Here is a 20,276-nt window from a genome sequence, read left to right on the forward strand (position 1 = left end):
TACAAGAATCAAGATTGGACAACTCGAAAAACAAAATGAAAGGATGAGACAATTTTTCGCTCTCGTATTTCTCGACCTAACTTTTATAATTACTGTCGCAGTCATTTGCTAATGCTTTCGGCCGTTAAAAATATTAACAAACAACTAAAACTACTTTTATATCTACGTTACATCAATCAAAAAATAAAAATTACTTTCTAAATAGCATTAGAAACGAGTTTGATCGTCTTTTATTGTTGTATGAAAATTTGTATACGGCATTGAAGGATTGTGAAAATTCGTATACGGCATCTAGCTGTCCAAATTGTTACCAATTTAGGCTACAATTGTGAGATAATCTATATAAGATTTACATGTCCAAATAAATTTTAAGTTATCCAACTGTTAATCGAGACATATAAGTCTCCTATAGTATAGACTATATATCTCACATGTAAATTTTATCTCCTGGTCAAACCCCACTAAAGCACCATAGCCGTCCGATTTGGACTTGTTATGCTCCAAGGGAGTCCAAACAATTTAGTTGTTTTCAACCTGGCCCCATTATATAAAAAATAAAAGTAGGACTAAGTACTAATTAAATAAGCCAAACACTAAGTTTTGAATTAGTCATCAACTATCCAAAAGGGTGATTTTAAAACATTTTTTTAAAGGAAAATCGTGGTACATGCAAATTAATATGCAATGCTTCCTACTACTTTTTGTCGGTGCATGGGAAAATTAATACAACAATTTTCAGAAAAGTGAAAAATTAGGTAGACATCTTCTTAATCCCCAACTAATCAAACTCACATGAGTCTTTGTTAACAACTCTTTTGTCCCGTTTGGCTTACAATTTCAAACGTTAGTTCTTGTAGCTCACCAAAACAAAGAAAAATAAAATGTCAAACCTTTGAAACAAATTAATAACAATTAATTGAAAAGCAGGAAATATATATATAACAATTGAAGAGGAGGACAATACATTATACATATATCTATATATCACCATATGGGCTTCCTGCAGCTAGCTGAAACACAAAAAAATATTTCATGATATAATGTGCAAGATGTGGACATTACAGAATTTGCGGAGAAAATGGGAAACCCCCATGTGCTTTGAGGCCGATTTATGTCCCCACCCATTGGCTATATATATATATATATATATATATATATATATATATATATATATAAAGACAGAAAGGTTAGCTACGTTTGTGTTTATGGTATTTGTCAATATCTTAATGTTAGGGAGAATGCCCTAAAATCTAATTTGGTGTCATGTATGATAGGCTTATCTCACAAACCTAGCCAGGGCATAGTCTTATATATGGTTTTGTAACATTCAAATCATCTTCCACATTCGTCGTCTTATTTTGTAAGGTGTATCCACTCTTTACTTAGCTCGACTGTCTCTTCAAAATGTACGAATCAAGAATTATTTTTATATCAAGCAAATTAAAAACTTTCAAAGCATGGTAACACAAAATTCGAATTGTTTTGAACTTCCTATAATTGCATGAGATTATCTTATTAATAGGGTTACAAAGTACTTTATACTCTTTATGCTCGTATTTATGTACTAATTGACTCTAATTGTAATAACGCATAGTCATACTCAATGTAGGCAATTTTGGCCTCGCATTTTCAATTTCTTATGCCGCTTTTGCGCTACCACCCTCTCAAAATATTGAAACAATTGGACTATATCCAAATATAATTTTAAGTACTCCCAAAGTAAATGTATTTTTCATGTGACTCCTTGTCCATTTTGTTTTCAATATGTATAGTACCATCCAACCAACTGAGATCCTCAAGGTTATATGTTTGAATCATTTTCTCCCAAGCATTTTCAAATTCAATCTCATCCCCATATTCAAACATACAAGTTTTGAAGTCTTGAATAAAAAAAGAAGTATCTTTCATCAAATTTCTTAAATGTTTCCCATTTTCTATTATGTGCTAAGTATATAACCCTTGTCAAGTGTCTGATATCACCATAGCTAATGCTTTTTCCATTGTAGCGTTTTGATTTATAAAGATCCATCGAAGTTTCTTATTAGAATGTGCATCTAAGAAACTTTTAAAAAGTCATTTAAATGATTATGTCGTTTCATCATAAAGAAGTATACTCCCAAAAATAAATAGGGGCCTCAACTCTATATTAGCATTGTAGTAGTGGCAAAAGTCATCGATCATATCACCAAAATAAACATAGTCAATGAACATTCTAGTATCAGCCCAAAAAATATTAATTATTTGTTATTCATTATCTAATTGTACTACAAAGTACAATGGTGGATTTTTAGTCAATTATTCTCAAAAGTACCTCAATAAGCAACCAGCTTCATCATACATTAATTCTCCAGTCATCTCGTTTGAAAATGGTTATTTTGATCAAGTTCAATGTATCCAATATTTTCCCTCTCACGTCCTCTCTACTCATAAGCTCATAGGGGTTATGATGCAGCATGACTTACTAGGTTGTAGTGAATAACAACAATAAAGAACATATAGGTATTTTAAGATCTTGATTCTATCAGAGAATCTAAGAAATCTTCTCTAAAACGCTAGATACTCTATAGGTTTTGAAAGAAAACAGAAGAATGCTCAACTTTGAGGCTTCTTATTAAACAAAACTCATATATAATCAACAACTGCGTTCTAGGTTCTATAAAACATGTATTTATAGGCCTACAAAGCCTAAACCTAATAAGAATACGAAATATAGTTGAAATTTTAATTCTACGAGGCCCGTCCGGACGGGACATACCCCCATCCGGACGAGAACTAAATAAAAGTGCATAAATTAAACATAGCGTCGTCCAGCTTTCCAATCTTCCCTTTGTTGCCCCTTTTGACCTAGTAAACATCGGAATTAACCAAACCTCGTGAACCATGACTTTGTAGATCTTTGAGTTAGCTTTCCATCGCTGTAAAACTTGCTCCAATCAGAGGTCAACTATAGATTTGGCATTTTTAGTAAAATTCGTCAGACGAAAATAACATAGGTGTCCGGACGGTCTATGGATGAGCTTGCAGATGAGGCTCTGATCTGCATCATTCTCCCTCGGTTGGAGAGAATTCGACCTCGAATTCGGACGGATCTTTCCACGATCCTTTGGGTGCCCTGTCAACTCGTTCCATTCTCCCATTCTCAATGTCAAGACAAGGCAACACCCCCCTAGAGACGTGATGCGCTTAATTAGTGGGAGACTGTGATGATTGTTTTGAATGCCCCGCACACAACTTTGCAATACAATAGCGTTGTCGTGCTCTCCTTGTACCCTTGCCCTTCCACACGCCACGTAAATACTCTTGAATGGGTCAATCACCGCTTCCTTTGTGAAAATAAAATGCTTACCAACCGCGTAAAACTCATCATTGTTATGAGAATTGAAAAGGATGTTATCTACCCCAAGGAAATCAACATACCCACCCTCTTCATCATTAAAATCGGGCACTTTACCTAGAAGGTCTTCATCAAGCTCATGAAATATGGACACCACATCACAATATGCAATACTATCCGCAGGTTCTACCTCTTTCGATGGTTCATCTTCTTCAGGATAGATGTCCAAATGTATGACAGATTCTTTCCCATGAGCGTATTGTGTACCACATGCCCCCGTCCGAACGGGAACTAAATAAAAGTGCATAAATTAAACAAAGTGTCATCTAGCTTTCCAATCTTCCCTTTGTTGCCCGTTTTGACCTAGTAAAAATTGAAATTAACCAAACTTTGCGAAACATGACTTTGTAGATTTTTTAGTTAAATTTCCAACGCCGCAAAGCTTGCTCCAATCAGATGCTGGAAACTATAGATATGACCTGTTTGGTAAAAGTCGTCAAACGAAAATAACATAAGCGTCCGAACATTCTCCAAACGTACTTGCAAATGAGGCACTCGGGTTGAGGCTCGTCCGGACGAGCTGTAGACGAGCTTGTAGATGAGGCTCTGATCTGCATCAGGTTACTATAGGAAGGATTTTAGAAGCACATGCTAAATCAATTGCAAATAAACAGAACTTCATATACTTTTTTTTGTTGCAATTAGATCATGCAAGTAGTTTCTAAAAATGAAGAAATTGATTATGTTCAACCACAAAATTAAAACCCATATACTTCTCGGTCTCTCGTATTACTAAAACAAACAATTGTATATGACATTTAGTCCTTCTTTCATCTCGATGACGATTGTAAAGATTATCACACTTGTCTGCTTTTCGAACACCATCTTCCGTTGTTACTTTCCCATTTGACTTACTTTTATTCATGAAATGTTTCCTAACATCAAAAACCATTTGCTTTAAATAATTTTTTCAATGCTTTCATGTTTCCTATAGTGTATTAAATTTAATACCAACTCACGGTGTCCAATCAATGTGGGTATCCATGCTTTTCGGTGCAAAAATATTTTTCTGTCACTAACAAACAACAAATAAAAATCGCAGCATTATACCCATTTAAAAACACAAGTAATAAAAATAAGGATTTAAATAACTAATTGTACCCATTTAGCCACCCTAAAAATCTCAATTTTATTTTTTTAATTTTTTGTGGCAGCCTCATCTCACGGTCTGGATCATGATTTTTTTTTTTTTTTTTTTTTTAGCCTCAATTTTGTTCATGGCAACTCATGGTTTTCTGGCCCAAAAAAATCATGGGCTGAAAATGTTTCTTCAACTCCAAGAGAGATTGTACGAGGTTCTCAACCCAAGCCCACATTAAAAAAACCTTGAGCTTGAATTCTGGCCCAACGCACATGCGGTTTGTTTTTTGAGAAGCCCACGTGTATACAGGAAACAACACTATGTTAATCTTCATTACAGAAACAAGAAAGCATAACAATTTAACTTAATTTCCTTTTGTTTTACTGCCTTTTTGTGTGGGTTCTTGGAGGTTAAATCTATTGCAACCCCTCCACCACCACCATTCACGCGGATCTCCACCACTTTCGCCCATGAGTGTATTGTGTACCACATCACATGCATCGCCTCAAAATAATTTGATATTGCTAAATTTTTGCCTCACAGGCCTTGAAGGAGTATGTTTGATATTGTGTTTGAAAAATAGAGCTTTTAAGTTAAAATGTATTTTTTTTTGCGCAAAAGCTTCATTTTTAAGCTTTGCCAAATGCGTTTCGGCCATTTTTGGACCCTTAAAAGTGCTTTCAATTTTTTTTACTAAACATGTACTTTTTTTTTTTCAATTGAACTTTTTGAGTGTTAAACGCTTTAGAACCCTCAAACGCACACCCAAACAGTCCCTTAATCTATCTAGTTCCCTCAGGGTCTGTTTGAATGTACATTTAAGAGACCTAAAAGTGTGTTTAACACTCAAAAAATTTGTTTCATACCCGTTTGGTAAAAAAAAATTAAAAAAACTTTTAAAGATTCAAAAAGCCTAAAAATGACCAAAACGCACTTTAGGCAAAAGCTTAAAAATGAAGCTTTTGCCAAAAAAACGTTTTTTTGGCTTAAAAACTATATTTCTCAAACACAATTTCAAATATGTGCTTAGTCTTTAAAAACTCCTTCCGAGTTCCATGTAATGTTTATAATTACACATGCACGTAAAAATACCAACTTTTTTATGTATATCATATAGAAATTCCTTAGATCATGATAGTGTAGAATTCCTAGAGTATTTTACCACATAGATTTCCTCAATTTCTTATAATTTCTATTAAATTAAACAGTTAGGATCTGGCTATATTAACATTTATGACTTCTAAAATATAGTAAGATATGATAACTATTAAATTAATAAAGTTGACAAATAATGATATGACAAAATCTCAATTATATATAACTGAAATAATAGTTAGACTTTGAGGAAGTAAACCTGGTAGAATACATTAGAAATTAACATGAGATTTTACCATATCAACATTTACCATTCTTTTTTATAAAAAAATGAATAAAAATTATAATTGTTGAGGTTAGGTGATAACTGTTGACTCATTCACAATTTTTTTTTTTTTTTCTTTTACTTTGAAGAGTTAAAGAATTGAAATAAAATCTACTCAATATTGACCGAAAGGCACAAGTCACGCAAGATCTTGATCAAGCCTATCTGTTTTTCTTTATCTTTGTTTCTTTGTCCCCCTCCTCCTTGCCTCCATTATTCTTTCTATGAAAAGATGATAATTTTTGACGCACTCTACCAATTCGACACTCATTTAACAGGAAATTAGTGAATTATGATCGACAAGTTTGACCTATTTAATTAAATGGGTCGAGTTAAAATTGACTTATATAGTCTTACACCTATGCATCGACACAATTCAAACTCGACACGCGATATAAGAGCAAACAATTTTTTACACAACTTACGAACCTGACATGAAATTAGCGAATTAGAGTTGAAAGTTCTGACTCGTTTACTTAAATAAATCGAATTAAGATTGACATATCAATACACAAATACGAATTGTCATGCTTACGGAGAAGCCTTATTGGCCAAGTAAAAGAAGCGGCTAGTGCTTGGCCTCATTATCATGTGAAGTTGACCTTTTCTTGTGAGGATGATTGATGTGTTAAACAATTTGCAAGTTGGCCTCACCAAAAACCACGTACAAGAAACCTTTTACTGTGAACAAATTTTGCTAATTTATTCATAGAAGTAATTATCCATCGCTTTCCTTCTTTTCTTTTTTTTTTCGTCTTTTCTTATTTTCTTTTCCCACTAATCACTTGCAAAATATAGTTCTTAATTATCTGTTGCCTTCAAAAATGCGTAAGAGTGGGAGGATGACAACTACTGGTACTATATAATTTATGTGTGACACCATCACAAATTGCATTGTAAATGTTCATTAATTAATAATTAATTTCCAGTTTAGAGGATATTTATAGCGAACAAATTTTTCTTATTAATCCAACTCATTTTCTTCTCTTAATTTCTATTTTCTTAAACAGTCATTTTCAAAATGCAGTTTCTTAATTGTCTGTTGCCTTCTCGCAACCATAGGAGGATGACAACTTCTAATATATATAATTTGTCTGAAAAGTGTCGGTGAAGGCAACATGCATTGTGCAATGTCCCTCTCATATTAATAATTTAAGCAATGTTCCATTCAAATTATCAAAAATTGCAATATTTCTCTTCATTCTAAAAATAACAAAAATATCTTCAATGAAAGTTAAAAAAATTAACCCCAAGTAGTTGGGCCTAGTGGTTTAAGTTTGTGGTCTTAGAGAGTATTACCCTATAGATCTCAGGTTGGAGACCTGCTAGGTGCAAACTCTCCCTAATGTATAAAATCAGCGATTTACCTTGATCCGTGTAGGGAAACTTTCGAGAGTACAGTGCACAAGTCCTAGGTTTACTTTGCAGATGTGTGTCCAGAAGGGCCCTGCCTTATTGATGTTCTCCTTCATTAAAAAATTAAAATTTTAAAATTTTAAAAATGGTTACCTGCCATAGATCTTCGGTAGGTCACAAGACCCACGATGACCGTGTGTCCTTCACCAAACCCACCGCCATCGTAAGTTGCTTTTTTGTTTCTTTTTTTTTTTTGAAAAAAAAAATTAAAAGTACTTTTTCTTTTCGGTCGACAAAAGAGTACGTTACAATTTTCTAATAGTTTAAGAAAATATTGTTTCAATTGAAAGTTTAAGAAAAATATTATAAATTGCACGAGAGTTTGAGGAGAGTTTGTTTACTTTTTCCATAAAATAAATATACAAGTGGCAAAGATTCTTTAGTCCCCACCACAAACATATACAAAACATAATTTAGGTCATCATCATAGTTTAACATTGGTTGACATATAATTCGAGTTTTTGCTACTTTATTGAGGACAACCCTTCTTATTTATTCTTCTTGTTCATGCTGGCGTGAAACAATTATTAGGAACATGATAAAAGTGGGAAGGATTATTAGAGGTTGCCTGGCTTTTTTGTTGTTGTCTAATATACACTATAATGTCAAATTAAAGCTTGAAATTTGTCATTCCATTAGGCTATAATTAGATTTAAAATATCATGGGTTAGGTTTGGTGGAAGAAATTCCTGGATGTATCCCTAATATTTTTTTGTTTAGAGAAAATAATTTTAATTAGGTCGTAGTGTAAATTTGATATTTTGCACAATCCAATAAAAACATACACTCCGACTTGAAATATAAAAAAAAAAAATATAATCACTCACAGGAAATAATTTTAGTTCTCTTTGACAAAATACCTATTAATAAAATCACCGGAGTTACCGTCTTGGTTTGTTTTGGAGGGATTTGGATCCCTTACAATTTCAAAATGAGTGTAGATCCTCAAATTATTCAATTCAGCCTATTTATATGTATCGAAACGCTTGAAAATTACTACCTATTAAAAAGATAGCATGTTATAGTTGAGAATATAATATATTTTCCTTAAGTTCTTACTCTTTATGTTGTAAAAAAGTGTTGGGCAAAACATCATCTTTTAATCTTATGAAGAAGAATTGTCTCTACAAAAGTGAAGAAGAAGTCATTTTAGGAGGATAATTCTTTCCAGTTAGCTCGATAAAATGCCATTTTTTTAATATGTGATATTTTTCAATTGTATCGATGCTTAAAAATGGCCTAAATTATATAATTTAAAAATCCCTAATCCCCACTTTATTATCTTTGTTAGATTTAAAAATTAAAAGACCCCATCATAATTCTTTTTATAGATGTGGTTAAGGGTTTGGTAGAGGAAGATGAAACGGAGGTGGTTCGTGTAACTATTTTCAACCAACTTCTACCTTTTTTCTAAAAAAGAAAAAGAAAATTGCTAGTATATGATTCACATGTTATTTGCAAAAATAGTTTTTAATGGTAGTTACGATTATGTTGTTAAAATATTTATTTGTTTATTTTTGTCTTTTGTTTTATGTTTTTAAAATAAAAATATTAAGAAACAATTTAAAATATAACTATTTATCAAAACATAAATTTTTTTTTTAAAAAATCATTATATTGTACTAAGGACAGAAATTTCCTCCAAGCCAGTACGGAGAAAATATTTTCTAATCTATGTAAAATAGTGTTAAGCGTCTATAAATATTTAAAAGACACATTAAATTTAGTCTAAATTAATAAACTACTATTAATGAGATTAAAAATTTAATGTACCTTCTAAATATTTATAAATACTTGACATTATTTTACATGAGATCGAAAAATATTTCCTCCGAACGGATTTGAAGGAAATTTCTATAATTGTAATAATCAGACACTTAAAATTAAAACAAGTCAAAAAAGACGTTACTTTCAGTTAGAACCAAGTTTGAAGTCAATCTAAGCTGGTGAAAAGAAGTAAAAGAATCAAGTGTTGGCGGATGAGCCGTGAGGATGAACGAGGCAGCTTAGCTTGCGGTGTGTACTAGGGAATTTTCCCACCGCATAGCGCGGGAGAGAGAGAAAGGAACAACACGAGAAAGGAACAGGAACACACATGATTGGCTAATATTCTCCAAGCAGAAGATACAAGCTTTTGTTACCGGACTTTGTTGGTTGAGGAGGTTGCTGTAAGAAGTTCTGTACCCAATAAAATATCTCCCACTTCTGATATTTATTTATTTCTTTCTTTCCCATTTTAGGTAAATTTCAGTCAGACGATATATCGAATCCAGAAGTTTGATTAATCTCTTCAACATTGTAGATTTTGATTCCTTGAGGTATATGTGGATATGGGTATTGGGAAATTCTTGCTTTTTTGAAAAGTAACCAGAATTTTGGAGGTGGGTGTTGGATATTTTGATTCCCATGGGTATTTGAAAAAGGAATTTTACTTTTGGGGGAAAATTTGGAAGTGGGGATAATAGATTTTGACTCTTTTGGGATTATGCAGAGGTGGGTATCAGAGATTAGGATTCTTTGGGAGATATCGCTATTGGTGGTTGACATTTGGGATGAAAAAATATAGAATATCTTTGAGATTGGTTAAGAAAATGGGATTTTGTTGAAAAGGAATTTAATGTGGTTTGTTGCAACATGTATGTTTGTTGGGTTTCTCGACGTTCACGAGGACTTGTAAGTAATCTATAAACAATCACATCATGGCCAATTTTTTCCAATGGGTAGTTTCAGAGTGGGTTGTTCTTCATTTGTCCGAAATAGAGTGTGTATGCATAACAAAATAAGAACAGTAGCTCTCTCTTTCTCTCTCTCTAGGAACAAAGATTTACAACCAATTCTTCTGCATGTATTTGAGAGACTTTGTTTTGGGTTGTTATTAGTTTGGTAGGTCTAAGTAATTTTGCTTGGAGATTGAAGTATTGCTTTTCACTTTTCCTTCAAATTCTTTATGTAAGTTCTCGGATAGATTATGATCAATGTACTTTGTATAGTCCATTTTTAATGATTAAGGGAGGTGAGCTAGGAAGAAATCTGGTTTGTTTTATTCAATAGTCTTCAAGCGCCATGAGGTTTCTTAGCATTGTGGGGAATTCATTCGGATGTTCGGCATCCGGGGAGCGCTTAGTTTCAGCAGCAAGAGATGGGGACCTTCAAGAAGCCAAGGCATTATTGGAATATAATCCTCGTCTTGCAAGATATTCGACTTTTGGTGTTCGTAATTCCCCTCTCCATTACTCTGCAGCTCAGGGCCACCATGAGGTATTCTGTTACTTAATTTAGGACAGAAACTATTCTTAAAGAGAGGTTGAAGTTGAGCCTTTTCTTTTTCCTTTTTAATGTAACAGTTTTAATCCTAATATTAATGTGATTGTATTTTTCCTTCTGTTTAGATAGTCTCTCTCTTGGTTGAGTCTGGAGTTGATATTAATCTCAGGAACTATCGTGGTCAGGTAATATTGATCCTCTAATTTGATTGATTTGTTTTCATCTTTGAATATAGACAGTCATTTAAGTTTCTTTGTCCATTTTGACACTCGGATGGAAAAGGAGACTTTTTTTTTCCAAATTTTTATTCGAGCACTTGCATTATTTTGATATCAAAATTTATTTTTTATTCCTTTGGGAACTAATTGATTTGTATTCTATATATTTGTGAACAGACTGCTTTGATGCAAGCCTGTCAGTCTGGTCATTGGGAAGTCGTTCAGATTCTGGTTGTTTTTGGAGCCAATGTGAGATTTTTATTCCTAGCCATTTTCCCAAATTTCATTACCTTGAGTGGATTAGAACATTTATGGGATAAGAGTATGACAAATTTGTGGGGAATTTAGATTCACAGAGCGGATTATCTGAATGGGGGTACTGCTCTCCACTTAGCTGCTTTGAATGGTCATTCTCGGTGCATTCGTCTCGTCCTTGGAGATTACATACCTAGCATCCCCAATATCTGGAATATATTACAGAAAAGATCAGGCGGTGAAGAATCGACCTTAGAATTTGATGAGGGGTACCTTAATCTCAAAGTTCTCTAGCACTTTTAAGTTCTCTTACAAGTATGATTCTTTATTTACTTCCTTGTTCCATCACTTCCACCAGTGCTCTCTGTCAGGTAATTAATAAGCCTGCTGATGGAGGCATCACTGCTCTCCACATGGCGGCACTGAATGGGCATGTTGACAGCGTGCAATTGCTCTTAGACTTAGGGGCTTCTTTTTCTGAGGTCACTGAGGAAGATGGAACCACTATTGATCTAATAGGTAACTCCTTTAGCTTATGCCTTTTTGGTCGATAATCATTGCTGACTATTTGCTTCAGCAAATGTGGACTTGTTTCTAATTGGATGGTAAGAGTAAAATATCTTTGTAGTTTGCAACTTCCGTTGTGTGTTTCTGTTTGCTGTTGGCCATAGGTTCCTCCATCCAACCCCCATGGTGGTCTCCTTTTCTTTTATCCACTCGGACTAAGACATAACTTCTACTTGTTCAAATAACAATTAAAATTAAGCAGGATTTCATTTTTCATGGTCTAAGGCTTACGCGATTGACACAATTCTTCTAAATGAGATGAGTTATAGTTAGTACTTTCAGTTCCTGCTGCTTACAGTTATCCTGTTTACTCCTGCCCTGTTCTTCTATAGAGGCTTTTAAACCAAAAAACTACTCTATTTATATTTGAATTAGAACCCTGTTGATAATTGGAATCGAATTTTGAAATAATGTTTTTGGTCTATTTTAATTGAAACCATTATTTTTATGGAAAATTTTGGTTCATTTCTTTCAAATTTTGTTTTTCCATTTTTATTTCTTAATAGCATTGTACTGAAGATAATATATACATGTGTCATATAATGGTTCTGTGAATTAGATTGAATGGTGAAAGGAATTCAAGCTCGATTTTAAGTTTTTGGATGAACTTTTGTCTGTTGTCTTCCTGCTATATTGCAGAGAGCAATAGCATAATTGTTATAGCGTGATATCGTAAATCTCTAGTGTCTAAAATCAATATATTAACCTTACAGAAGAGGGGGGAAAGGCTACCTCCTAAACTTAAAAGTGAAGATGTTCTCAAAAGTGTTTGATTTTTTGTCACTTGTAGGTGCTGGAAGCACAGCTCTTCATTATGCTGCATGCGGTGGAAATGCACAATGTTGTCAAGTACGTTCTTAATAACTCCAAGTATGAATATGTCATCAGTATTTATGCTGAAATTTTCTACTTTCATTGTTTTTGGTTCAGATTTTAATTGCCAAGGGTGCGAGTTTGACTTCTGAAAATGCAAATGGGTATGCATTTACATCTTATGATTTTATTCTAGTTTCAAATGGGAATTGTTCTGTTTCTTATGGCTGTAAGCTTTATTCATCTGTTATTTAATTAGGCTTTAAAATCCCCTATTCATTTGAAATTCTTAAAATAAAGGCATGTTTGGCATGTCCTGTAAGGCTTCATTAGTAGTTTGTAAACCATGGAGACGCAAATCCATCAGACAATTTTCTAGTAATTAGCTATTAAAAAATAGAAAACATGTAGAAAGACATCTCATAAACTTCTAATATATTTTTACCCTTTCATTATGCTGGTGATTAGATTATTCCACCTTTTTATAGTAGACCTATTCAAGATAATGAATTTTTGCATTATGTGCTACCTAAAATATTAATGGGGGTTATAAACCTCATGGTATGACCAAAAGAGGCTCTAATTGTTTTCTTTTTTTTTTTTATTTCTGCTTTAGATTACCTTGGATATGTGTCCATGTTTATGCTTATGTGTATGTATTGGTGGGATATATCATGGAGATTTATGTACATTTAGCGGGAATTTTTGTCCTTTTGGAAATCAGGTTTGTTTAGATGGATAGTCCACAGCTTTGACAGTAAGCTTATGTGCTCAGGAAACTTTACTATTAATAATGTTAATGTTGATTTTGGCATTACCACTACAAATAGTGGAAAGAAAAATCACTTGCTAATAAGCATTCAGATGTGGCGGATCAATGTAGAAGGTGCCAATTGGTTTGGTTTGTAACATCTCTTAGTGTCTTACTGGAGGCCTAGGATCAGACCCTGCTTCCATGTAGGACATGTCAGGGGTTTAAGGAATAGGGAGAGATCCCCAATTATGTACCCTACCATTGCCATTTGATCAAATAAATACAGATATGTTTATACAAAAATAGCTATGACGTGATTACTTGAATTATGCTATATTGGCTATAGAGATGGACTGAAGTTCTACTAGATACTTTGACTTGTAGGGAATTATAAGTGGGATCAATTTGTAATAGTGTGCTAATGACATCCCACACAGGAAAGGACAAAAGGTCCCACAAGAAGACGATGGAAGGGTGCTCCTCCCTTTATACAAGTCTAAAGTCCCACATTGAAAAGGCTAAGAGAATCCCACAATTTAAATTCTTTAAATTGGGAAGGAAGGTGCTCCTCCCTTCATACATTTCCCACATCAAAAAGGGATAATTAATCCCACAACTGAGCTTCTATAAAAAGAGAAGCTCAGGTCTGTTTTTTATTAGAAGAACTTGAGTCGTGCCTTTTCACGCTGAGTGTCTTCTCTTGTGAGTTAATAAGTTAATTTTTTTTTTTCTCTTTCTTCTAAACATTCAGATTCTTTAATCTTTTGGTTAAGAATCAGAACTAATCAAAAAATTTGGCCGGCCTCGGCTTGGGATTTATAAATTCTTGCTGAGTGTGAACCAAGTTCGAACAAGAAGAAAAAAAATGATCCGAGTTCGAACATGGGTGGTTTAAGCTCGAACCTAGCTCAAGCCCATATAAATATTCAATGAACCAGTTTGAACAAGTCAAGTTTGGCTTGGCTCAGTTACAGCCCTAGTTGTTGTGATTGTTCTTTGTAATATGCTTGTGGATTAAAAATTGCACCTCTTAACCCCTTTTCTGTGGTAATATTTGCATTCATGCAAGTCCTACTGATGACAACGATAAGGTTTGTGGTGGTCTTATAGTAGTCAGTTTACAAATTCAATTGTGAGTCTAGAATTTTTGTGTTAAAACTGTGCTTGGATCATTCAGTGTGTTGGTGACATATCAAATGCATCAATTTTCAATGAATCCAATCTAAATGATGGATCTATGCCGCCATTTATAATGAAAGAAACAATTGCAACATAACGATGGATGCCCAGGTGCTCTATGTCCTATGCTGCATCATGAAGACCCAGTTCAGGACAGCCTATGTGTTTCTTTGGTTTAAGCAGTATTTATGTTATTTTCTCTTCATGATTAGAATTGTCTAGTTATGCCTGTTTGTTTTCTGTTCGAAGATGGACTCCCTTGATGGTTGCACGTTCATGGCATAGAACTTGGCTTGAGGAATTCCTTAGCACAGAGCCAGAAGGGCGGGTACAAGTTCTTCCTTCACCTCATCTATCTCTTCCCCTCATGAGCATTTTCAGAATTGCTAGGTGAGTAAAGCTTGTACTGTTCTTCTATTTGCTATTTTGGGTTACCTTATTGAACGATGGTACTAGGCCATGAACTCTGACGTTTCAAAATTGCAAGTCGGCCCGCACCAGTTCAAAAGAATGTATTAGAATAACTGATCATGAATAAAAACTCCCACAGCCCCCTAGGCTCCAAGAATAATAATTGCTTTCCACTTCTTTTTTTTTTTTTTTTTTTTTTTTTTTTCATTTCACCTTAATTAAATGTTTTGAGTTGAAATTGTTTCCCAGCATTAACTCTTAACTAATTTTTACTGCCTTTGTTGGTTCAAGTCCTTTCCATTTTTATTGTCATTTTGATGTTGGAGCCGGTATGACCTCTTTTAACAAAAAAGATCAAACTAGGCTTTTTTGGCCATTCAGACATGGCTTTCATTAGCTTCTTCCAGCCGCTGAATTTAAAGAGATATGGTTTTAAGGCCAATTTACCTGTTGTGCGAATCAAAGACATGCATGGGGTTAAAGCAAAATCTACCATTTAATTGAAATACTATGATAGTTCCATAGTTGAGTTATTAATGACTCAGCCTGCTCATTGTAGCAGTTCAGAAACGCAGTCAAATTTCATATGCTTTCTTATGTTTTTATTCTGTTTCTTCTTTTTCTTTTGATTGTGGAGAATGCACTTATGCCATCCAGTTGTGATGTGGGAAAGGATAGCAACACGCCGATAAGTTGAACCTTATTCTCATTTTTTCCTTTTTGGCACCATTTACAGAGAATGTGGATGGAGGACTAGTGAATCTTTACCCACATGTCAAGATCCATGTGTCGTCTGTTTGGAAAGAAAGTGCACAGTCGCTGCAGAAGGTAGATAACCTTTAAATCTAGCAAAATTTCCCTAGATATATTTTTTTTCTTTCTCTCTGTTTCCTTGTTTATGTACTTAACATATCCAAACTGCTAGATATATAGAATTATGGGAAAAGAATGTGTTACTAAACCTTGTTTGTTGACTATTGATAAATGGTTTTACCTGAATCTTGCTATTATGGTTCATCTGGTTGCCAGAATTTTACAGTGGAAAAGAGATGCATAATCTTTGACCAACCTCTTTTCCAACATACCAGATGAATATATGTTCTTGCGACCACATAAGTGGATCAGGCTGCCTGGCTGTGCTGGTGGTAGAACTAGTTATTGAAATTATATTGGAAATCTTAACAGAAATAGTAGATATTGTCGACCAAAATCACATCTATCACCCACACAGAGAGCATGTGAGAGCTCAGTATGTGAAATATGGGACCTCCAGCATGCAACAATGAAAACAAACTCAGTTAAAGCAGCTACAGAGTAGCATGTGATTTTTATTAGTTACAGGAGAAGTCTGAAATTTAAAGTCATCAAATGCACGTTAACCATGCATAGCATGCTCTTTAAGGTACATATATTCAATGCTTTGTTGATTTATCCACATATAACAGGAATCCTCAAGTCCTGAGCAGATTTCTGAATACTAAATCAGTTTAAATTCTTCTTCATTGTCATGCCAATCTCTGAGTCCTTAACATCTCCACTTTGTATTCTACTGATCTATGCTATAAATCCATTAAGCACTGACAGAATAACATGTCTCATGGTACAGGTTGTGATCATGAGTTCTGCACACGGTGTGCCTTGTACCTTTGTTCTACAAATTGCACCTCAACTGTTGCGAAAGGTCCCCCGGGCTCAATAGCATGTCCTCTCTGCCGGCATGGCATAGTTTCATTTGTCAAGCTTCCTGCAACTAGACCAGTTGTCAAGGAGATCGCCAGAACAAGTTTGTCTCTATCATTTTGCACGTGTTCAGGGGAAGAACTAGCGGCCTCTTCACTAGAAACCCCGTTTTGCAAGCCCAAGCTTCGTTGCTCCCGAATTTCCCCTCTAGGATCCTCTTTCCGCTCCCTGAGCTTCCGTAGGTTCCCGTCGATGAAAATCAACTATAGCATTTGCAGGGAAGCTCCAGACATTTGTTGTTCTTTAGTTCCCTGTACCGTAAACCGAAACTTGCGGAGTCACATGACTAGGTGCTCAAAATCAGGCTTTCGGCGATCTGCCTCTGCAGGCAGAAGGTCTTGGCGCTCTGCTCTAAATCAATATGAGACTTCTGGTGGCTGATTCTGAAAGTTATAGAATTTTATGTTATTCCACATTTTTGTCTCCCCCTTCCTGCTTCTCCATGCTTAAGAATGAAGTTCCCTTTAGATAATGATTATTGGGTTTGTAAATATTAATAAACGCCAGTTACCAGCCATGGAAGGAATGTTGAAACTCTCATAATGTGTCAAACCCATGTACATATCATTTCCCTGTTTTGTTGGCAGGATGATGGAATACAAAAATGAACTTGGGAATCTCAGAAACTGTTTTGTGGAGGAATTTTGTCTTGTAATTGCCAAATTAGTCTCTGATTGTGGAGATTCACTGAAATACTCGGCCCTCTTTTCTATGGTACCAATTACCAAAGCCTCAAGTGATTCTCCTTGGTTTCTTTTTTTTTTTTTTTTTTTCTTTTCACTTTTCTTGAGAATTTACTGTACTTTTGAACATGGTTTTGAAAAAAGCATTAGGAGCATGCACAAAACTCCCAATAAGCTCTTAATTGTCAACACATGTTTTCACTGCCAGTGTGGAGAGCAGGTTGAAAGAATAGCGATGCACAAACCCTTCTCCCTGAGCCATGCAATGTTTCTATTGAGGGCTGCAGTATCTAAAAACCAAGGGTACACCATTAAATTTCTCACCAAATTTATTTATTTATTCTTTCTGTCTTTCTAGTTAAAAAAAAGCATGATGGGGCTATCAAAGTGGTTTTTCTACGTGTGCATGACTATAGTAGTACATATTCGCTGGTTGAAAGATGTATAGTAAGATAAAAGTTAAATAATTGTAACTATTCATAATTATAGTAGAAGTTGTATGGTCGTATAATAGTTATAAATATCAATAGTTCAATACAATGATCCCACAAGATTTATGGGGAGAAATATGCAATTCATAAGCAACAATTTTTTTTATTATTATTTTTTTTCCTTCAAGTTAGCATTTTATTTTTTATTTTTTATTTTTGCCATTTATTTTACATTAACAAATACATATTTTTAATTATCCAAAAAGAAGTAAATAAATTTTTATTTTGTGACAAAATAAGTGACTAGTTAATTTATGAATAAGTACAAGAACAAATAAAAATTAGAATATCAGCACAAGAGCACATATATTCAAACAAAAAATATTCAATCATATCACATGGTACAACATCTAAAAGCCATCTAAAAGCCATGGGTTCAAATTTTAGTTCCATTTATTTATCCTTCATTTAATTAAAAATATTTTAAATGTTAAATCTCAACTAAAAAAAATAATAATAAACTCACACGTAAAGAAAATTTTAATAAATAAATTCAACTTTTCTATATTAATCTTAAGAGAAAATTATATTTTATCCCTTCAAAGTTTAAGATGATTTGCCATTCGACCTCCAAAATTTTAAATTTTTATAATTCGATTAATATTATCTCAAAATTTTCATATTACCCCTAAGTTTTATTTTTTATTTTTATTTTTTATAAAAAAAATTAAAAAAAATTAAAAGTACAAAAATGGTCAGATGGCTAAAGGGGTGGCTACGGCCACCCTCAATATTTTTTTTTTAATTTTTTTTATAAAAAATTAAAAAATTAAAAATTAAAGACAATATAGAAAGTTTTGAATAGAATTTGTCAAATTGTAAAAATTTGAAACTTTGAGAGAGTAATTGCCAAAATTAAAACTTTGAAAGTCCAATTGCAAATTGCCCCAAACTTTGAAAGGATAAAATATAATTTTCCCTAATCTTAAACTTCTAAAATAAATAATGATTCAAAAAGTTGAATTCACCGATTTGCCCTCATAAGCATAAAAGCATTAACGGATCAACTTTGACACAACGTGGAGATTGGAGTACCAAATGGTCAACCACATCATGACCAAAAATTCCTCACCAACACATGCCCTACAATTATTGCGTACATTTTTTATTTGATAGCTTCCAACATTTTGGCGATATTTTTACTCTCTTTTTTATCGTAATGAATCTGTTCTTCTTAAATCGTAATGAATAGTCTCATGATCATCCAGCTACCTAGCTAGCTAGCGGTGGTATCATATGTGCATGCTTTTGGTTCGAGAAGGTGACTCGAACAAATTTAACAACAAAAACCAAAGTTTGTCTGATTTACGTACGACGTCTTATGTTCTTAAGACATCAATCTTAATTAACGATACTTTCAACCTTACAAAAACAGAGAACTTTTATTTCATTTACGTGACCAAATGCAAGAAAAATACAAACTGCTCATAATAGTTGAGCTCATTGACTGCATAACATGTCTGAAGCCACAACAATTAAACAAGAGACAAAGATTCTGTAATGGAGTCCGGAGATCATGAATATGAAGAAGATCATCATCAACTGCCAACTTGTTTGCTGGTGACTGCTTTAATTAAATCTCATAATAGTAAATCGATTGAAATAATACAAAATTACAAACATATCTAGTAAAGCTCAGGAGGAATAGACTAAAAACAATAGTATGGGAGGATTGGCCAAAACGAAAATAAAAATTACAAACAAAAACAGAATAGAGAGCGGCCATAATAATATAATAAAACCTAAAAAGTCTTGCAAGGTCAAGAAAAAAAAAAAAAAAAAAAAAGAAGGAAAAAGCTCAGTCAGGATAGCACCATCAAAAACCTACCCTTTGTGGTGGAAGTCATAGAGGTGGAGTATCCTCCCACAGCTCTCAGAAAGAGAGAGGAATGGCTCCATGGGAGAGAGAATCTTGAGCAGCAAAGAGCAGGAGATGAAGAAGAATGTTGAGAAAGAAAGAAATGACATTAAGGTGCATGCGGGCTTGAGGTGATGTAAATGTGCAAGAAGAGATTTTTGGTGAAGAGATGGATGCATGGGGCGGACTGGGGAGGTATATATATATAAATAATATATAATATATGTGGTGAAAAAAAAAAGAGAGAGAAATAAATGAGAATCAGAAAGGACTGACATTCCAAATACGTGCTAAAAGGAAGAAAACAGTCTCTCTCTCTTCTTCTTCTTCAGAGGGTTTGCCATTATTATCACAAGAATAGGGAGATTGATTTGAGAGAAGGGGGGGTGGGGAAGTACAGGGAAAGCAGTGTTGGTAATGTGACTTAACCATCTCTGTCTGCCTTCGAGCATCTTTTACCCTCTCAGTTACGTTAATTCAAAAGAATAAGAAGCATGGGGACTCGGGATTTCAAGGTTTTTAGATAAAGGGTTTTTTTTTTTTTTTTTATGACGTTGTATAAGTATGTCAACGTTAATGTTTTATGTATTGATGAGTTTTATGTTATATATATACACAACAAAAATTATATTTAGCTCTTAAGTTTTTATTTGATTTGGATTTACCCCCTAAATTTTTAATTTCAAGAATGAAGTTTTTAAATTTTGTTTGAATTTTAAATTTGTCCTTGTC

General features: G+C 33.8%; 1 protein-coding gene and 1 pseudogene across 3 annotated transcripts; one reads left to right on the forward strand and one right to left on the reverse strand.

The window, feature by feature from the left end:
• Positions 1-1,289: 1,289 nt before the first annotated feature.
• LOC148583868 (protein FAR1-RELATED SEQUENCE 7-like) lies at positions 1,290-4,219 on the reverse strand (annotated as a pseudogene).
• Positions 4,220-9,301: 5,082 nt separating this feature from the next.
• On the forward strand, positions 9,302-17,154 carry LOC132189625 (putative E3 ubiquitin-protein ligase XBOS32). 3 transcript variants are annotated; one of them, XM_059604373.2, is made up of 11 exons: positions 9,302-9,479; positions 9,552-10,569; positions 10,701-10,760; positions 10,971-11,042; positions 11,142-11,317; positions 11,407-11,567; positions 12,406-12,464; positions 12,546-12,592; positions 14,611-14,751; positions 15,509-15,600; positions 16,379-17,154. In XM_059604373.2, exons 2-11 carry the CDS (start codon positions 10,375-10,377, stop codon positions 16,891-16,893), a joined length of 1,518 nt encoding a protein of 505 aa, XP_059460356.2. In that variant the 5' UTR covers positions 9,302-9,479; positions 9,552-10,374; the 3' UTR covers positions 16,894-17,154. The 3 variants fall into 3 exon arrangements, with proteins under 3 accessions (XP_059460356.2, XP_059460358.2, XP_059460355.2); XM_059604375.2 differs by having other exon boundaries at positions 9,302-9,473; XM_059604372.2 differs by having other exon boundaries at positions 9,302-10,569.
• Positions 17,155-20,276: the final 3,122 nt, after the last annotated feature.

The sequence above is a fragment of the Corylus avellana genome, chromosome 9 (genome assembly GCF_965113065.1).
Source record: "Corylus avellana chromosome 9, dhCorAvel1.hap1.2, whole genome shotgun sequence".
Lineage (NCBI taxonomy): Eukaryota > Viridiplantae > Streptophyta > Magnoliopsida > Fagales > Betulaceae > Corylus > Corylus avellana.

Bases quoted from the DNA above. Each gene is read 5' to 3' on its own strand.
- LOC132189625 (XM_059604372.2), top strand. From the start codon at position 10,375: ATGAGGTTTCTTAGCATTGTGGGGAATTCATTCGGATGTTCGGCATCC. The intron at 11,043-11,141 runs GTGAGATTTTTA...TGGGGAATTTAG, and splicing joins TGGTTGTTTTTGGAGCCAAT to ATTCACAGAGCGGATTATCT. The intron at 14,752-15,508 runs GTGAGTAAAGCT...CACCATTTACAG, and splicing joins AGCATTTTCAGAATTGCTAG to AGAATGTGGATGGAGGACTA.